Genomic DNA, 19876 nt, shown 5'->3' with positions numbered 1-19876 from the left:
GTTTTTATGGCAGTGGGATTATAATAACCATGCGAATGATTCCCATCAATCCTGGCAGGGCTGACATTACTCAGGAGCCTATAGAAATGAAATAATAACAGACGATACAGATTTAAAGAGATAAACACGGTTTCACGAAAACTTACTTTTTTATTGAGCAGTCAACACCTGGCAGGTGAATTTGGAATTTAGCCCTAGAAAGAGTTCTGGATCTTCGAGACAGAAAAGTTGAAAAATATATATTTTTTTCAAGATGACATCGCAAAGGCCGAAGTATCAGAAGCGAATTTCACCAAGTCAGGAGAGAAACAGTGAAACACAGTATTAGGGCATGAACGTCTCTAAAATAGGAAGTTAAAACGAGTAAACTACGAACCGGGACGGACGCAAGAATGACGCCTTCAGATGTCACTGGACGAACATTTTTGAAATCTTTAAAAATTGACCTGAAGTCGCGTCTCATGAAATGTGTTACTCTGAGATCACTTTGCTTGTTCTAACCGTATTGTGCTTTGAAAAATGCCTTGTAGGGGAGATTTCTTTCCAGGAACAGGCGTAAAGTCGAGTGAGGCCTGCGCCCCACCCGAATTGCCACCTTTTACGTTTTGCTCTGTTCCCCCCCCCCACTTTCTCCCCCCTCTGGGGCATTATTCGTGGATACGTCCTTTTCAAGGAATATTGCCGGTTTGTTTACTAACGTTTACCGTGAAAACCTGAAGGGCAATTGGGCAGAACAGGTAGATGGGACGGTGTCGCACTGTTAACCTCTTGAAGTTTTAAAAACACCCTCTCATGAGCTGAAAATGTTGAACTTGGTCAACATATGGTCCCAGCCGGCCTCGTCCCCACCCGCTCTTTTGTTACCTCGCGATTGTTACCAGGCTTAATGGCAGTTGTGAGCCCCAGCCCTGGAGGAGGGGGTGGGCCCACCCTGGGGAGGCGAGGTGGAAACCGCAGCATGGATTATGGAAATATGGATGGATCTCAAAAGAGACCCCTTGTCAAAGGACGGAGCTCAAAGGGGAGCCGGGAAACCCGATGAAAAGATGATGGAGTATCCTGCGAAAGTGATCATTCGCAATCGTCGCTTTCATGCCCAGCTGCCGCGTCGTGGAGGGAAGGGGGGGCGCGTTTGTGTGCTACGGGGGAGCTAAAGGCGGCCAGATTAACAGTATTATTTATTAGACTTATTTTCATTTTCAGGGAGATAAAATATGTGCATTTTTAATAGGCCTCGCCTGTGTGAGACTTGCTAAACCTTAAAGACGTACTGTTGGCTACGATGCGCCGTGGAAATATTTCCATTAGCCCACGCGACTGGATGCAAGCGCAACCCGTAAACAGACGTAATTTCAAAAATTAGCTTCGGGTTGGGTACCTGCGAAGTATTTTAACTCATAGCGACGGCGAATGCTACCTTTGAAATACGGATTATTGTCTGTTACTTTTACAGCCCAGCTATTCACATGCAGAGCTACATGTTTATTCATGTGTGTTTTTCTAGACAAGTGGGAACTGCGGCCTCCCCGGCAGGCCCGCGAGGGTGACCTGCGTCTCTCCCCCGGGCCTGTTGGGCCAGAAGGGGCGGCGGCCGGCGCAGGCCCAGCTGCACGTGCACTTGACCCGCTTCTGATGGGCTGTGGGCAAGGAAAGGAGAGTCCTCGCCCGGCTCTGAAGCCGGGAAGCAGAGCTAAGGCCTTGGGGTGGAGGATCGGAATTGAGGGGGGATGATGTTTTCAGTTTTGCAGGTGCCGGGATTCTGGTGGGGACGTCTTCCAGGTGGTAGGAAGCCTCAGGAGAAGATGGGATGTGGGTCCATCCAGAAAGAAGGAGCGGAAACGGCCCTGAACCTCGCATCTGGCCGCAGAGCCAGGCCTTGGTCCCTTGCGGGCAGCGGTGAGATTAGATCCCCCCTCGGAGCCGAGGGCCTGAAGCCAGATCTCAAGGACACCAGGGGAGAAGGCTTATGGGGAAGGACCCGGAGGTGGCGTAGCCCGAAAAGAAAGGACAGAGGCAGGGCAGCCAGGGAAAGTGGACGCAGACATCTCGGGGAGATGCTCGTAAGCGGGGACCTGGGCTTCCCGGGTCAGGGGACAGACCACTCTCAGTTTTCATCCCGAGTGTTTCCTACGCGATAGTGCCGAACAAACACAGACGAACGAGTGAATGAAGGGTTACAGCATGCCGGCGAGTCAAACACGACGGAGGCCGGGGAAGTGCAGCAGTTGGAGCCCTGGCTGGTGTGGCTCAGTTGGTTGGGTGTCATTCGTGCGCCCAGAGGCCGCTGGTTCGGTTCCGGGTGTTGCCGGCTCAGTCCCCAGTAGGGGGCGCACAGGAGGCCGCCGATGGATGTTTCTCTCGTCCACTTTTCTCTCCCTTCCCCCCTCTCTAAAATCAATAAAAACATATATATTTCTTAAAATGTACAAATTAGAAATCCCTGCAGACTGAGAAGACTCAACAGCAAGAAGTAAGAGGCTTGTCGGTCCTACATCCGCTCAAGAAAACATTCAACGAAAGGACGGACTAGTCTGGTTTTACTTTTTCGCTGACCAAGGGTTGCCTCTACGTTTCCCAGGGTTTCCCTTGGTCTGCTTTGACAAAGAAGTCGCCGATCTTTTGTTTTGTTTTTAATTACTCCTGATTTTTCCATATATCCCAATAAAATAATATAAAGGATGACCAGAAGGTAGGAGATAATTTATTCAGGAGGGTTATCAGCGCTTCACTGGGGAAGTTTATCAGATAACTGTATATTCATAATTTCTGGTTTTGGAGCAGGGATCCTTACGAGAGGCCGCTCAGGGAGCTGTGGTTTCTCTTTAAGGTCATTGAGGCCAAAGTGGACCAGATGAGGCGTGAGAAACACGCTGCGATTTGGCGAGACCTGTTTGGCGGCTTTCTGCGGGTGAAAAGAGCCAGTGTCCAGGTCCTCAGAGAGGGAGTTGGGCATTACAAGAACTGAGACCTGAAGCGGCACCTTTGTTTATAGTCCCAGCCAGAGGCCCGGGGTGACCTCAGCGAGGGGGGGGGGTGCGCCCTCCGGCGCTTCTCCAGCAGGTGGATGCTCTAACGGGCGGGCAGATTCGCTTGCACAATAGTCGCTCACCGTATTTCTATTTAGAATCTCAAGACACATTCATTAAAATAAACACTTAGGACTTCAAATTTAATTGTAGTTCGACCTATTAGAAATAATGGGCCTGGACATTTTTTATATAAAAGAAAAGTCTGGTGTAATTTACGATAACCTAAAAAAAAAAAAATCAGAGTTCCTGGATTCTTGGCTTCTTAGTCCAGCCTGCTGACTGGATCCGAGGAATGCTTTATTTTAATTACTAAGTACTGAGCTCCTGCTTTAATCCGAAGGGTCCGAAAATGCCGAGTGAACTTCACGGATTGTTATTGGTAAAGGTAAAGCTGACCTCAGGCGGTTTGCCGTCCGAGCTACAGCTTTCCCGTGTCTTTGACCAGCGAATACAGCTTTGACCTAATTCCCACTCTGGCCCAGGACAATCAGGTTCCCTCTCAGCCCGGAGCCCCTCGATTACTGTGAACTTTGGGTGACACCGTCCTGCCAGTGTCCCTCTACTATCATTTACTTGCTCTGGCTGGACCCTCTTTTTGATATGGGACGTAGGACTTTGTTACTGATTTTCAATAATGTGCTTCCAAATTTAATCACTTGGTAGTTTGCTTACCTGTGAGAAAGAATCCCCTTATAAGCCCTTATTTTTAAGTCTGTTACTTGAAAGGAGTTAATTTATGTTTTTACAGTAAATCTGATATTCTCAGGAGTAAACGACAAGCATAAACATAAAGGAACATTGGAGTTTTTAGTTGTTGTTGTTGGTTTGTTTGCTTTTTGCCCCAGGACTTAATTTCAAGGGACTCAACCACCTAGGGCGGGTAGGACTCACAAGGGCGATTCCATAGGGCCCCACCCCGTCTTCCCCGAGTCTTCTCGTCCCGGCCTCTTTGAATTTTCTGGACGCCCGGTTGAACTTTGGTTCTGAAGCGTTCATTGTATAATCTTCACTTTCCACGTAGAGGGACAGTGTTCACCAGGGAGAGACCAAGTAGGCCTCTGATTCAGGCGTCTGCCAATTAGATACTGGGACCCACGTGAAAACAAAGTAAAAATAAAATACATAGTGGGGGGGAATAACGGTTAGAATATTTCAGAGAATTGAGAGGATTTTGAAAACCCAAAGAATTTTTCTCAGCTAAGGAAATTAGGTGTCTTGTAAAAACAAAAGCCTGTAGAAAACGGGGGGAAATAACGTTTGAAATGTATTTTCTTAAACCTTTTACATAATCTATGGGTGCCAGCCTAGAAGTGTGTGTGTGTGATCAAAAACACTGTCTGGTGGAAATATCAGACTTAATGAACTCTCCCAATAAATACAGAAGTACCCCTTTTAATTAACATTATTGCTAAAAGCATCCCCCCGACACTAATTGCATGTATCTTATCCCTCTGTCTCCCTCTCTCTCTCCCTCCCTGTCTCTCCCTCTTTCCTTCTCTCTCTCTCTCCTTTTTTAACTCCACTTTGAACAGCACCTGTAATTAAGGAAGGACTCGGAGCCGGGGGAGCTAGGTAGGACTTGCATCTATTGATCTGTGTAAACCCAGCTTCCACTGTCAGGAGAGAAACAGTCAACTGCTGAGCTGCTTTGTCACTGACATAAGCTGAGAGAGGATTTTTTTGTCTATACTGTTTATACGCCAGTCTATAGACCTGCTGGCTGGCTGAATTTTAAAGAGCGCGGAGGTTTAAAGACTTGTCCCCCGAGGGGCGCCTCTGCCAGTTGGGAAGCGAGCTGAGGCTGTCTTGCAGGAGCGTGTGCATGTGTGTGCTGGTGGGAGGAGGGGTGGGTGTGAAAGCTGGAGCCACTAAGGGAAAACCTTCTTAATTTGAAGCTTAAAATCTGTGTGAAATAGATTGCTAATTTTTGGTATATTTAGAAGCAGACAATAAATTTTGTATCTATCTGTCTATCTTTGCATCTATGTATCTGTGTATCTGTGTATCTGTGTGTATGTATCTGTGTATCTATGTATCTATGTATCTGTGTATCTGTGTGTTTATGTATCTGTATCTATGTATCTATGTATCTGTGTATCTATGTATCTATGTGTCTGTGTATCTATGTATCTATGTATCTATCATCTATCTATTGTTACAGAAATGCTATGAACACTTTTGCAGGCAGTTATCTAGATAGTGTTCCTTATGTGTACTAAGTGTGGCTAATGGTCTCACTTCCCCAGCACATAAGGATTTAGCGATGGTCCCATGAACTGTTCTCATTTGTAATGAACCCATTTTCATCTTCAGTCATTTAAATTATTTCAAGGTTAGCCGGGCCTTTCGTTACATTTAGGGAAATATCGTCAGTAGGGAAACAAACAGCTTTTCCTAAATCTGGGGTCTTACTTTTAAGGTCCACGTTCCTGAGCAAACGGGGCTCCCCACCCTAAAGACAGAAGGTTGCTGTTTTACGGGATGCTTCCCTCGCTGCCTTGGCGACATGTGGCGCTTGAAAGTTTCTTGGGTGCCAGCACTGGAATTCACAGTGATTTATTTTTCATTGAAACTGTGCTGCTCTCTATGTTTTAAAAGAGAGTGAGAGATTTTCCTTTAAAACACTCACTCCCGTGTTTCTGTATAGCGTTTAAATATTTAGATGTTGGTCATTTCTCTGGGTGTAAGTTTTATTGGTAAAGAGGTAATAGGTAAGGTATTTTTCTTTGGGGGGTTGGAACTGCATTGAGATATGAGCTCTTTTCTTTTTAACAGAAAAAGGCTCATCCATTTCTGCTTTGTCTTATTCCATCACCTGGCTTTGAACTCGTCTGCTATCATCTTCAGTTCTAAAGTTTAACCTAAGCATCAGAGTTCACCTGAAGTTGTTTTTCATATAGAAAAAAATAGATCTTTTTCTATTTGGGGCCAAACGGCTGGTAATGATTTGCATGTTGTTATAACTGTGAGTACGCGTACGATTTCTGAAAGCTTTAAAAAATTATTTTAGGATGAACGGAACATCGCGGCAGGTTTCAGAATCAATAAGGTCATTTTCTACGCTTAATTAAAACATGGGTCTTCATATTGGGCAGTTTTTAAGCGAAAGGCCGCAGAATGCGACGCTGCGTTGCTTTCAATGTAAGAGCTCGTGTTTAGACGGACGTGTAAGGGTTTCATCCGAGATACAAGTCGGCGTTCCTGTCGCTGAATTTGCCCAGTCGCAGGGCCGTGCTCCTGTGGCTACAGAAGCCTCCCTCTAAACCCTTCTCCTGTGGGACGCGTGGAGTTTCCTACCTCCCAGTAATTCATTCTGCCGCGAGCTTCATTCCCTTTAATTGAAACAACATTTCTTTCTCCGAGCCAGGATCTGTCAGAAGTCCCCGTGGCTAGTCTGTGGGACCAGTAGCCTCCCCATATGGTGCGGGCGCTTCTCGTAAAACCCATATGGCCTTGTTGAGGGGACCCCAGCGGGGATGTGAAGGGTGTTAATACCCTTCAGGCCAGGCCTCAGCCTCCTGGGGCCCCCGGGCATTGTCTCTGCAATCTGCCCACGCACACCCTGGGCTCCTTTTTAATAATCAATTATTGTGGTCGGGGGACCTGTGCTATTTTCCTTAAGAAACACCCCCCTCCTTGTTTTTCCCTCTAGAAGATGTCTCGGGTTTTAACGGCGTCCTTATAAACAGCCTAAAGCTTTCTTTTTTCTTTCTTTTTGCCTTTCCAGGAAGTTCTCCGGAGTGTGCCGAAGTTCTGTTTCCCCTTTGATGTTGAAAGGTACAGAAAGTCACCGTTCGAGCCCCTTTCCCCGTCTCACCGAGCACTTAACAATGATTGTGCTTTTTAAAAAATGAAATGTCCTTTCTCTTTATTGCTCCCAACAACAAAAAAAGACTGGAGGCTCCAAATTAAATCCTGTTTGGGACTCGGAAGTCTTTCAAATCATGAGATCTTTAGTTTTCTCCGCTGTGGCCCGGTTAGGACACGTCTTAAGGCTCCAGTTCTTCTTTTTTGGGCTTCAGGTACATATTCTAAGCACTAGCAGAAAAAATCGTGTTAATCTGTCCTCAATTAGAGCCTCAGAATTGTGTCTCTTAGAATCAGATGTATATGTCCCGGCTTCTGTCTCACTTGTCCCCTTAGTCTGTGTGATGCTATAAACCCGACGGGCCAGTGTCTCCCCAGAAGAGCTTTGGGGAGACTGCGCCCCATTCCGGAGGCCGCAGGGAAGCGCTCTGGGCAGTTCTGGAAATCTCGTTACGCTTGTATTTTACGGAATAAATACCGGAGGGGCAGCATATTACCTGGGTGCAGCTGGAATTTCACAGAATATCTAGCCTTTTGAACATAATTGTTTTTCGTGGGATGTTCACACCCTATTATCAGTGGATTTTTTTTGTGTGTTTTTTTTTTAAAGAAGGCGGCAGGAGGGGATGCTAAAAGAAAATATATTTTAGGGAAATATCCCGCTCAAGATGAGGAAACACCTAAACTTTTACAATGCTAAAGACGCTGCTCAGAACGATGGGCTGGCTGGCGGGTGCTAGTGAGTGTTGCTGGTGGGTGGCAGCCTTGTTTTTACCTCCTTTGGGGGAGCCAGTTGTACCTGCCAGTGTCGAGGTTTTCAAGGTAATAACGAAGACGAAATAGAGGAAGGAAAGCTGGGAAAGGGCGCTGTGAGTGTTGGACACCAGAGGGCCCAGAGGCACCAGGCCTGCGACCCCCTGGGCCGGTGCTCGCCGCTGAGCCACGCCGGCCGGGCCAGGTGTTGCCGCTCACGGTGGCACCTGACTCACGATTGAGTTCAGGCTCAGGCACGGCGCCCGCCTTTTGGTTTTAGAACCTCGCCCTCGTGGGGAGAACCGGCCGATTGGAAGGAGAAACCAGCGCCTCCCGCAAACGAACCCTCGCATTTGCTTTTCTCTGCGCACGGTCTCCCGCGAGGCTCTGTGTTTTCCCGTCACTGTTTTCCAGGGCGTCGCAGAATCAAGTGGGACAGCACTTTGCCTTCGTCCTGACGGACATCGACAGCAAGCAGCGGTTTGGGTTCTGCAGACTCACGGCCGGCGGCAGAATCTGCTTGTGCATCCTGAGGTGGGTGCTGGTACTAAGAAAATAAAGTCGGGTGCGCGGAGATTAACTCTCTTTCTTTTGCACTTTGGTTACTTACGCTTGGGATGCTTAAAAAAAAAGCATATCATTGTTTTCTTATTTGTTTTCTCAAAATCTGAGTTGTAAAAGAATTTCCTTTACTTTCTCTATGTAGCATCTATTAGGGTTAAAGATTTACCAGTAACCAGCAGAATTTTTGTTGAAAGAGTTGGCTCTTTAAAGACTTGTTTTTCTGGATTCACTTCTGAAAAATTAAGTAATAAGATAGGAGTCCGGATAATACATGTTTCATGGGTTAAATAGGGTACAAAACTCTTTATTTAAAAAAAGGAATAGTTTATTGATTTTCAGAGAGAGGAAGGGAGAGGGAGAGAAACATCGATGTGAGAGCAGCATCGATCAGCTTACGTCTTGCACGCCCCCTGCTGGGGGTCAAACCCGTGACCTGGGTGTGTGCCCTTGACCTTGAATTGAACTGGTGACCTCTTGGTTCTCTGGATGAAGCCCACCCAACAGAGCCACACCGGCCAGGGCCGGTGCAAAACTCTTGAATTCATGTGTTCATTTCTCTCACTGACCCAGAGCTTGACTTTCTGGAAGTGACTTTACTGCTTTAAGGCACAATTTGCAAACTGGTGACCCTGGAGAGAAGGCTTTAGAGGTGTCTGATTTGGCCCCGTGGTGTGTTAAAAATCTTAGAAGATGTTTCTGACCTTATGCATGTTAGTGAAATTTCGCATAGAATTCATGTTATTCATGTTTCCAATTCCTTTCGCTAAACGGGAGCATGTAGCAGAATAGAAGCTGTTCCCAAGGGCAGCAAGAAGCCGGACCTGGGCCGCAGGTGTTTAGCTGCGACACGGGTCTGCCTGTTAGCCACCAAGCCCGACCGGCCGCCCTGCCATCGCTTGCGGCGTCCGACGAGCGGATGGTTAGGAGCGTGGCCCCGCCTGTGCCCCAGAGTCTGAGTTGCTGGCTGTCGAGAAGAAGGGGTCCCGAGGGCTAGCTCTCCCTTCATAAGCCCTGATGAACCAGAAATCCAAGTTCTGTGAAGTATTCTATAAAAACGGGACTCTCTACTGTGATTATAAGGTGGATGTTGGCCGACCTAGATCCTACGGAAATATTTATAGAAAAAGAAATAACAAGAACCATTGCAGAGAAAACGTGGGTACGGGATTGATGTCCACGCCGTGAATTGGCTATTTAGCTGCAGTCACGTCATTCTTGGAGGGTTAGGGTGTAACGTTTACTCCGAACGGTTGTTCGAGGTGGAGAAATGTTCAATCTTTTTTTTTTTTTAAATATATCTTTATTGATTTCAGAGAGAGGAAAGGAGAGGGAGAGAGAGAGAGACAGAAACATCAGTGATGAGACTCATTGATCGAGCCCGCAGCCCGGGCATGTGCCCTGACCGGGAATCGAACCCCGACCGCCTGGATCCTAGGTCGACGCTCAACCGCTGAGCCACGCCCGGCCGGGCATCCTTACAGTTTTGAGCTAGAAAACGTGCACGGCATGTGTTAAAGCCGCTTTTCTGCGTTCCTGGATGATGCTGTTCCAAGGCTTAAAAGTAATTTAAATTTGCCTTAGATTCCCCAGCTACGAAATTTGCACACAATGCTATAAAAACCAGGTGTGTGTTTTTTCTCCTGCTGGGTTTTATATTGTTCTATGACTTGAGAGTAAATATATTTGATTTCTATGTGTTTCGCTCGCTTTTTAGAAGAAATATTAGGACTTCGGCGTATTTAGTATAAACGTTGATACTGAATTTTGAATTTCCAGCTCCAGTTCTGCCCTCGAGCTCTTTCTAAGACGCGCCTATCCCAGTTTAGCGAGATTTCAAAAATACCCTAAGATGTTAGGACCAGTTTAAATCTTATTTGTTGTTTGTATTCGAACTGCTTTCACAGGCTAGCAAACACGCAAGCAATAACGTCTTTTCCTGATTGGATTAACGTGATTTTACAGCTATAAAATTGTCGCCAGGGTTCAGAAGGAAATACCTTAACAGGAAGATGGATGCCGAGGCCCTTTGTAGTGTCCCCGCTCCGGCCCCGTAACTCATACCACACCCGAAGCCTTCACACCGTTCCTTTGGGCAGATCCCTTGGAAGCAGAATGTTTCCATTTTACACATTTTGTGTCAATTTTCCAGACAGAAAAACAGCCTCTAGACATGAGAGGTTATGCTGCGGAAAAGCCGTTTCCTCGGTTTTATTTGATGACTCTTAAGCTAGGTTCCTGCTGGCCCCTTGGATTCTTGGTAGTTACCTGACTGTTTGACAAAAGCCATTTCCTTTCCTTTATTTAACCTTTGACTTGGGAATGTAAAAGTTTTATCAGCTCTGGGGTGGAAGCGCAGGCCTGGGGGAGGCCTTCTGACCGCCGCGGAAGGGACCCAGGGTTTCCTACGTGCCTCTGCCTCTGGCCTGCGTCTCTGTGAGCAGTTGAAATAATCTTATAATGAACCTTCGGAGGCTCTCCTGCCTTTTGTTTTAAAATAACTTGCCCTAACGCGTTTGTTTTTGTATTTGTATACGTTCCAAGACCAGGAGAGTCATGGGTGATCTTTGTTAAAGAAATCACATTTTCAGTTTATGAAAAACTTAAGTGAAATAGCTTATTTGTTGAATACATTTTTTGGTAAACCTGCGAGGATTTCTGTGGTTGGCCGTAAGAGAGAAATTTTGACCGTCTCTGGGATTAAAACTGAGCGAGTGAAAAGGTGTTTTAACTTACCGATCATCAGTTTAAGAGCTTATCCGTTCGTTAAAAATCAATTGCGTTGGACATAGATTGTTTGAAAATTACCTAAGACGCTGTAAAAATAAAAACATGAGCATAATATTTCTTACCCCAGCCAGGCGAGCGTAAATGATTTATATCATATGCACGTTTACGTCTTTGTCTTAAAAGCTTTTTAAAATTAGTTTTCATGTCCTATTACATCGTAGCACAGTGGGTAATTTTTGTCCTAGGTTTGCTCGTGGTGCACTTGTGCCACGTGTGCCTCGCCGCCCGCCCGAGTCATTTTAGGTCCTGCCGACGTGAGACAGGAGCGAGGAGCGAACACGCTTTGTAACAGAACTTTGGGTTCCGGGCCTGTCATGAAAACGAGCCACGTGTAATAGCAACGTTTCACTGTAACAGTAAAGAGAACACAGGCTTTCCGCCTTCCGGGGCCAAACCGCTTGAAAGATACAAACCTAAATGTTTATTTTGTCATCTTGTTTCTTGATTCTAAGTAACACATATATACGTTTCCGGTTACTATTATTATTTTTTTTTTACAGTTACCTGCCATGGTTTGAAGTGTATTACAAACTTCTAAACACGCTGGCGGATTACCTGGCTAAGGAACAGGTGAGCTGTGTCCTTCCACCCCCCCCCTTTTTATAAAATTGAGGTAAAGGGCCTATAACATAAAATCCACCATTTTAAACCACTTTTAAGTGCGCCGTCCTGCGCCGTGAAGGACACTCCCACCGCTCGGCCGCCGTCAGCCCGTGGTCTCTGGAATTCCTCGTGTTCCCCGATCTGACGCCGTATCCGTTCAGCATTAGCTCCCCATTGCCCCTGTGTGAAGGTGACTGCGCACCTCCTAGAAGCAGATCGCACAGCGCTGCTCCCTCTGTGACGGGCTTACTCGCCGAGCACGGTTTCAGGGTTCAGCCCACGGTCAGCCTGCGTCAGAATTTCTTCCCTTTCAGTGCTGCGTCCTCGTCCGCTGCGCGCCCGGCCACGGTTCCCTTGTCCGTTCACCTGCGGGCGAGCTCTTGGGTGGCTTCCACCCCTTGGGCGTGGTGACCGATGCCGCTATGAGCGTGGCTGTGCATTTGTTTAATACCTATTTTATTTATACAGTTTATTTCTTTTTTACTGTAGGAAAATGATTTGAATGTCACCCTCCAAGCTCTCTATAACCACCCGGTACCGAAGGCGAACAGCCCTGTCAATTTGAACGTGGTAAGGATCCCGTCAGTAGTTGATTTCTTGGGGTCGTCGCTGTTTCTCGTTTAAGAACACACTGCGTCTTAAAGTCACCTCCGCCCCCGGGGAAACGCTGGTGCCAGAGCAAACGTCACCAGCTGGTGACGTTGAGACTTTTGGACATGCTTTAACTGTCCTAACCTGATACGTGGGGGGGGGGGGAGGGGTGTTTTGGTAGTTGTTAAATCAGATAGTTTTTTTTATTATACACTAAAAGTAACCGAATCTGCGAGAATATATTTTTTTAAAATATCAGTTTTTATTGGTTTCAGAGAGAGGAAGGGAGAGGGAGAGAGAGATAGAAACATCAGCGGTGAGCCCGGCGGGTGTGGCTCGGCGGTTGAGCATCACTCTAGGACCCAGGAGATCGGGGTTCGATTCCCGGTCGGGGCACATGCCCGGGTTGCGGGCTCCATCCCCAGTCGGGGGCGTGCAGGAGGCAGCCGATCCATGACTCTCTCATCATTGATGTTTCTCTCTTTCTCTCTCCCTTTCTCTCTCTGAAATCAATAAAGATAAAAATAAAAAAAAGGAACATCAATGATGAGAGAGTCATTGACTGGCTGCCCCCTGCACGTCCCCGACTGGGGATCAAGCCCCCAACCCTGGCACGCCCTCTGCCTGGGCATCGAACCACGGCCTCCTGGTTCATAGGTCGATGCTCAGCCACTGAGCTAGGCCGGCCGGGCTGTGAGAATATTTTGATTGTGAGGAACATTGATTTTCAAGTGGAATCTATCCATAATAAAGAAATACACACACACACACATATACATGTATATAAACACCCCCCAAACCATTAAAAATACTCTTCATAAAATAAAAGAAATACATAGTAAGAATTGAAAACATAGCATATAACGCATCACTAACTATATGATAAAAGTTTGGGGTGAAAAGCGTCCCCTTTCCCCGTACTTCGGTGCATGTCCTAGTGTAATCGCCAAGCGCTGGAAATGTGACTGAAGTCACGCGTAAGTTTGCGACCAGCAGCCTCGGCCGGCTTTCAGAGCTCGCGCACCTGTCCCCAATACAGCACCTGGGCGCAGCTGGCGAGGGCGGTGTTGCCTCAACGCTGTTCAAGTCCGAGGAGCCCTTTCATTTGATTTCAAAAGCAGATGACCGGGGCCCTGTGCTGTTAACGCGTGGCCAAAGTTGTGATTAAATCATTTATTTTTCACCACCAGTAGCAATTCTCGTTTTTTCTGTTACGAAATTTGTTCCACCTCAAGTGGAAAGAAATTTTTCTTTGTTTGCAGAATTTCCATTCGATAAATGGGACAAATCTTGAGAAACGACCGTGATTTTTTACAATCGCCTCTCTTTCGTGAATGGTCCGGCTCTTGGGTTTTTCGAGACTGGACGTTCCGGCCAGTAGCATATCACAGCGATGCTGCGAACATTTAATACCTTACGTCACGATGATTTCGAAACCGTCTTTCAGAATCTTTTTCCCGCAGCATGCTCTGCTCTCAGTCGAGAATGAAGATAGTCCCTATCAGGTTTTTCTAACACAAAATGAGCAGATCTGCATTGAAAATGCCATTTACGATCAATGTCATTCAAATCCCTTTGGTGGACAACGTGGCTACGTGGGTTCGTCCCAGCCACACAGCAAATGGTTGTGTCGACTTCCCCCTTGCAAGTAAAATATTCGTTTTCTCTCTCATATATTATAAGAACCAAGAGATATTTATTGCCAGTGAGCGAGTTCTGAAAGACCAGCCCTCCCTGGTACCGGTGAGTTCAAAGGGCACTGGCTTCTCAAAATCACTCTTCAATTGGGAAATGATCGCGCCTCTCACGGCGTCTTTTAAGATTCACGCCGCGCCTCCGGGAGATGGGGAGCGGGTCTGCTGGAAGGAAATCAATCACTTGGGGTCTATTTTCTGTTTGTACGATCTTTCAAAGCCTGGTTCTGCGAGATTGGGTACCACCGGAAAACCCTCCGAGTAACGCAGCGAACAGAGACCAAACCCACCCACATTCTGCATTGTCGGAAGTGATGCCGAAGCGTGAGCTCTGTCACGTTTTCCGTCCCAAGGCCCCTGGAGACCGTGGGGTCCCTCTCACAGTCTCCCCCTACCCCGGGGGGTTACACGTCACGGCCGTGGGAACCTGCCTGGTTCTGACTAGTTCCCCTGAGCTCAATATTGGCCCGAATGTTCCTTTTTTGTCTCCACCCTTAATCCTAAAATAAGACGAAACATGTCCTTATGCGATTAAGGTGGTGAAACGGTTTTGGAGATTAATATGAACAGAAAATAAAACGATCGTGGTGATTCGCTCACACTGTGATTCGGGGGTGGGTAGAGTTTGGGCACGGGAATGGGAAGTCTCACCCGACACGGCGTTTCTACAGATATATGTGGCCTGTCGTAGTGCTTCGAAGGCTACAGAAGCTAATTGGTGTTTGTTTAGGGCGCATATGACAGTCGTGTTGTGAAATGAGTCGATATATTTTTAGGAAGTTTTAAATACTTAAAAATTATGTCTTTATTGCTGCTTTTTAAATAATACAGCAGCCGATACGTGCAAGAGACATTTGTTGTGACGCACATAGGAAATATCTTAATAGGTTTTGATACATTCTTGGTAAGCAGCCTGTTTCTCCAGTCTCCCTAAACTAAATGTGTTTAAAAAACATATAAGTATATATGAAAATAAAGCTATATATGCCTTTTGTCTTAACTTTCCCCAGGACTGTTATTTTCATTTTAAAACTCAATATTTTTAACCAACACTTACTTCTTTGTATGAGAACGTTCTTGTGAAATCTCATCTGAATCTGCCACCTCATTTAAAAATCTCTCGCATTCAGCAAATCCTGAGCATTGATTGGTCCTCGGTATTTATAAACTTCGTTTGCTATGTGTGTGTTTTTTTTCTTCCATCTATCCCAGATTTTATGCAATTAATCCCGTTGTAATTCTCCTTTCCTTGCTTCCCTTTCGTGGATCAGCATTCCTACTTCATCGCCCCCGACGTCACCGGGCTCCCGACCATCCCTGAGAGTGTGAGTTTTCTGCTTTCTCTGTTTTTTATTCCCTCCATAGTGCGGGTTTTATTTATTTTGGTCTCAGTGCCTACGGATTCCTGTAGAGAGAGAGAGAACACATAGTAACTATCTGTGTGAGAGAAACATTAGGAAACAGGCGGTAACAGTGTTACCCCTTCACGCACCTGCCACGTCCCGGGCCCTGAGCGCCAGGTGGCAGACGGGAAGCGACAGGAGAGCCGCCTGCCGTCACCTGCGGCAGCGCAGGACGACCGCGAAGCCAGCGGGTCGGGGCGGAGGACGCGTCTCGGGAGGCGGCGGGGAGCGAGGGCTGGAAGGGGGACCGTTTTCACCCCGATGGTCACTGCAGCGAACCCACCCTGGAGTTTCAGAGTCCCGCCTCTGTCCCCGTTCCAGCCTTAGGCGTCCTGTGCCGCATTCTGGATTCTCATTTTAAGTCACAGCGTATTTTGTGCGGCTTGGGGGGGGGGGGTCTCAGGAGAAATTTATAAAAAGCCCAAGTTGCTCCCTCCTGGTCTCTGCTCTGCGTTCGAGGCGCCTTGGGTAGGAAGCGTTGGGCTGGACGGCGGGTGGGGTTCCACCGAGAGGACAGGGAGGGGCCCCTCCACCCAGCGTGGCCCCCACGCACCCACGGTTAGCCACACGTCCTGCTTATTTGCCCCGCCTGTCCCGGGAAGGCCTCTGCCTGCCGGAAATCAAAGAAATCGCTGGATTCCCTGTTTTCTTGCCCAGCGAAAGATTTTCGGCTGCCGGGTCGTAGGTCACCGGCGCGGCAGGTCCAGCTCTTCAGCGCCTTTTACCGTCTCTCCGCCCCTTTGAGGGCAGAACGTGTTTAAAAGGCAGGAAGGAGGAGACGCTCCCAGAGGCAAATCATTGTCCTGTATCCCAATTTCGTTCTTACGTGGGAAAAATAGTTTAAAGCGGCAGGTCAAGGAATCGGATGTGACTACCAGCAGATCGTGTCTGGTTATAGCAGAATAAGGCAGGCCTGCTAGGGGCATAAGCCGGGCGTTTTCCTTAATAAAGTGCCAAAGAGCCGCTTCGTAAACCCATCTCCTCCTGGGTGCCCGGGCGTGGTGCCTGGTGTCGGACGAGCGATTGGCAGACACAGGCGGACTCGGGTGTACTCCCCGGAGAGGTCCCTGTGCAGAACAGTCTCCAGGAGCATTTGCTTAAAAAAACAGACCCTTGGGGCATCCTCTGGAGGTGACAGTTCAGCGGGTCCAGGTTGGGGCCCCGGACGTCGGCTTCTTTTACAAGTCCTTGGGGATGGTGGCAGGTACCTGATTCCCTGCTGGGCCTCTGGGAAACAGTTTCGAAGCGTGGGACTACGTTTCAGATAATGCTAGAGGGCCCCCTTGCTTCGTGTCCCGCAGAACACTATTAAATGTAATTATTTTATTTAAAAAAATATATTTTTATTGATTTTAGAGAGAGAGGTAGAAAGATCCATGATGAGAGAGTCGCTGATCGGCTGCCTCCTGCGCGCCCCCGACTGGGGATGGAGCCTGCAACCGGGCCTGTGCCCTGACCGGGAATCGAACCCGGGACCTCTTGGTTCGTAGGTTGACGCCCAACCACTGGGCCACGCCGGGCCTGTTAAATATAGTTATTTGAATGGACACCTTGGTAACAGCAGCATCCCAGGGACGCTAAGCCTTTGGTAAGCGTGTCAGTCGTTGCCCTCGGTCATCCCCGCGAGCTGTAACGCGCACCGTGGTTTCTCCCCGCGCAGAGGAACCTGACGGAGTACTTCGTGGCCGTGGACGTGAGCAACATGCTGCAGCTGTTCGCGAGCATGCTCCACGAGCGGCGCATCATCATCTCCTGCAGCAAGCTGAGCACTGTGAGTACCCCGGGCCCGGCCCGGCCCCCGAGGCCCCCTCCCAGCGGCTCCCGAAGAGGCCCCCGCGCCCCCCGGGCCCGACATGCGCGCTGTGCTCCGGGAAGACAATATCCACATACTTTTTTTTTTGATAAATGGTTGTCATCCGGCTCTTGAAGGACAAAAGTCTGATTTATGGGAGGCCCTCTCCGATGCATTAAGTCGGGTTAATTATTTTTTCTTATCGGGAGATGAGAGTTTTTTTGTGTGTGTGTGTGTCCCCCTCCCCATTTTAACACTCCCGAGTTCATTTGACTGCCTCCTGCCGTAGAAAGAATTCTTAAGGGCTATTATGAAATCTTTATTATTCCCTCGTGGCTGTGCCGCGGGCACCCGTGAATGGAGCCCGGGCCGGGACAATAGCCGCCGCGCTCACCTGGTAATAGGTGGCTCCCTCTTTGTTGCCGAGGATGGGCTGGTCGGAGATTCTATAGCGGCTGTGACTTGGAGGAGCTCTTCAGACGCATAATAACTTAAAGTCAAAGTAGCGGTTTTTGTTAATCACACGCTTGGCGCCGCGGGCTGGCATGTTCTTCGGAGGCTCTTCATCGCCATGGTAAAGGCAGGGAGAACAGGCGTTCCCTCGGGCCGCAGGAAAACATCCCAGGGTCTTTTGCTGGGTGTCCTAACTCTTGTCTGCTTTAGACATTACAGTTTTTAAGATTTTTTTTGACTGGCTTAACATTTTTAAATATACATTTAAGCAGAGTTTAGAGTAATAGGTGAGGTATTTATTAAAAACCATTAGTTACGACTGCATGGATTTGCTGTCTTACACATTCGGTTCATTGATTAAAATAAGATGATAGATGCATGTTCTGTTCTGTAGTAGAAATAAAAACTCCATGAAGTTTTAGTATTTCAAAGCAGAAGGGGTTTCTGGATCTTCCTAGGCTGTCTGTTTAGTATTTAATGACGAGGAAGGTATTTTCAGGGGGGTTAAGCGCCCACCCAGAGACTCGAGAGCTCATTGGAGACAGGCAACGGGATGCTGGGTCCTCTGATTCTAATTCTGGGTTATTTCCATTACTCCACAATTGAAAAAAAAATACAGTTTTTATTTTGAATTGCTATATCGATATGCCACTGGGTCCTCTGATTTAATTCTGGGTTATTTCCATTACTCCACAATTGAAAAAAAAATACAGTTTTTATTTTGAATTGCAGTATCGATATGCCCGCCTTTCCAAAAAAAAAACAAAAAGAAAACATATTCTCTTACATATATAGACACATGTAATACACGTAATAGCATCTGCATAAGATTCATGATTCTTCAGTGATTGTCGGCTAAGATTTTCCAGTGGACAGGATAATGCAGTTGAGAGTAAAAAGCAACACCCCCCCCCTTAACCTTATTTGAATTAAAAAATAAATCACTTTCAAAGAGGCTTGGTATCACTCGGGGAGGTGTTTCCTGTGTTCGAAGTAAATAATACCAGTCGCTTATGGCCGATCGTGAAAACTCCGTGGCGACGTCACCTCTGCGCCACCGGCTTCGTTTGGGTCGCTGTCGGGGACAGTCCCGTGAATCCGCCCCACAGTCAGGATCGCGGGGGAGCTGCTTCCCCTGAGTCTGTCCTGAAAAATTCATGTGTCCCGTCGGCCGGGAACCCTACACCTGGTGACACTAAAGGCCAAAGGCTAGTGCCCGACGTAAATTAGGGACGAATTATTTTTAGAAAGAATTTAGCGAAACCCTGAAACATCCCAGGAAGGAGCAGCTGGCGTGGCAGGGAGCTGACTCGCTATCGAGTTTTCCGTAAGAAAGAAGTCGTTGCGCTCATTTTAAAAATCCACGGCCAAAATTTTAATTGTGGAAACAACACGTATGAATAGAGGTGCACTTGCATTCATTATTTTATTGCAGTTTTAGGAATTTCGTTTGGGTTTTTACTCTTTGACGTCCATGACTTTACGTGAATCGCGTTTGCCCGCCTCATAGCTCGCTGGGGGTTTAGCGGCGATGCCGGTTAGAGAACTCAGGCGCTTGAGATTGTCTTTCTTTACATACTGTTTCTAGTTAAAATTGTTCTTTTTAATGACCTCAATAGACATAAACTTTAAAATAAAAAAACGCTATTTTTTTTGAGGTACGTTAGCAAAAATATTAGGTGTTATGCTAACATTTTAACGGGTTCCCCCACCCCGAATACTCAAGTGAGTTTTGTTATATTTTTATGTGTTTGAGTTCGTGGGCTGGGACCTAAGGCACCTTTGCGTTTGCCCTGTTGCTGCACCCGCGGCGGGTCCACGCTCGCGGGCTCGCAGATCCTCAGGCCCGAGCCTCCGTGCCGAAAGCCCGGGAGCACATCGCGACGTTACCCGGGTCTGTCGGTTCACTCGGTGCTGTTCCGTGCCCGGAGCGGGGGACGTTGCTGTTGGAAGTCAGGTCATCCCTCCTCAAGTCAGCCGGGCATGACGTCCGGTCACCCGCCTCCACGACCGTCCCTCGGGCCTTCCCGCACCCGTCAGCCGCGCCTGACAGGAGACGCGCCGTCGGTAATATGTTAACGGGGGTGGCGCTGGGTGGCCCGGAGCAGCCGGAGCCCGAGACGCCCCCCACGGAAGCAGACGTTTAAACCCGGGCTGCTGTTCTGACCAGCGCCGAGTGGGTGAACGTCACCCCCGACGTCTGTAAGCGCGTTAGTTCCAGAGATTCGACCGCGGGCGCGTGTTCTTTCTGGAACGTCCCCAGCGAGCAGCACGCCGGGGGGGGGGGGGGGGGGCCGGACTTATGTTAATAAACTGCAATTTCTTCCTTTGTGGCGGTTGCCCCCGGGCACCCAGGCGTATGCTTTTCCCTCCTCGCGTTAATTCCACCGAGGGCACAGG

General features: G+C 47.9%; 1 protein-coding gene across 1 annotated transcript in view; it reads left to right on the top strand.

The window, feature by feature from the left end:
• DENND1B (DENN domain containing 1B) overlaps positions 1–19876 on the top strand; it is an 86176-nt gene that overhangs the window by 22919 nt on the left and 43381 nt on the right. Inside the window, exons 4-9 of the mRNA XM_087828964.1 lie at positions 6757–6806; positions 8004–8123; positions 11441–11510; positions 12033–12113; positions 15100–15153; positions 16892–17002. Of these exons, the coding sequence (XP_087685090.1) occupies positions 6757–6806; positions 8004–8123; positions 11441–11510; positions 12033–12113; positions 15100–15153; positions 16892–17002 (486 nt within the window). The remainder of the gene's footprint in view (positions 1–6756; positions 6807–8003; positions 8124–11440; positions 11511–12032; positions 12114–15099; positions 15154–16891; positions 17003–19876) is intronic.

This window comes from Miniopterus natalensis, chromosome 21 (assembly GCF_054644295.1).
Source record: "Miniopterus natalensis isolate mMinNat1 chromosome 21, mMinNat1.hap1, whole genome shotgun sequence".
Lineage (NCBI taxonomy): Eukaryota > Metazoa > Chordata > Mammalia > Chiroptera > Miniopteridae > Miniopterus > Miniopterus natalensis.
Note: the sequence above shows the minus strand (reverse complement) of the source record. Positions and strands in the feature narration are given on the sequence as shown.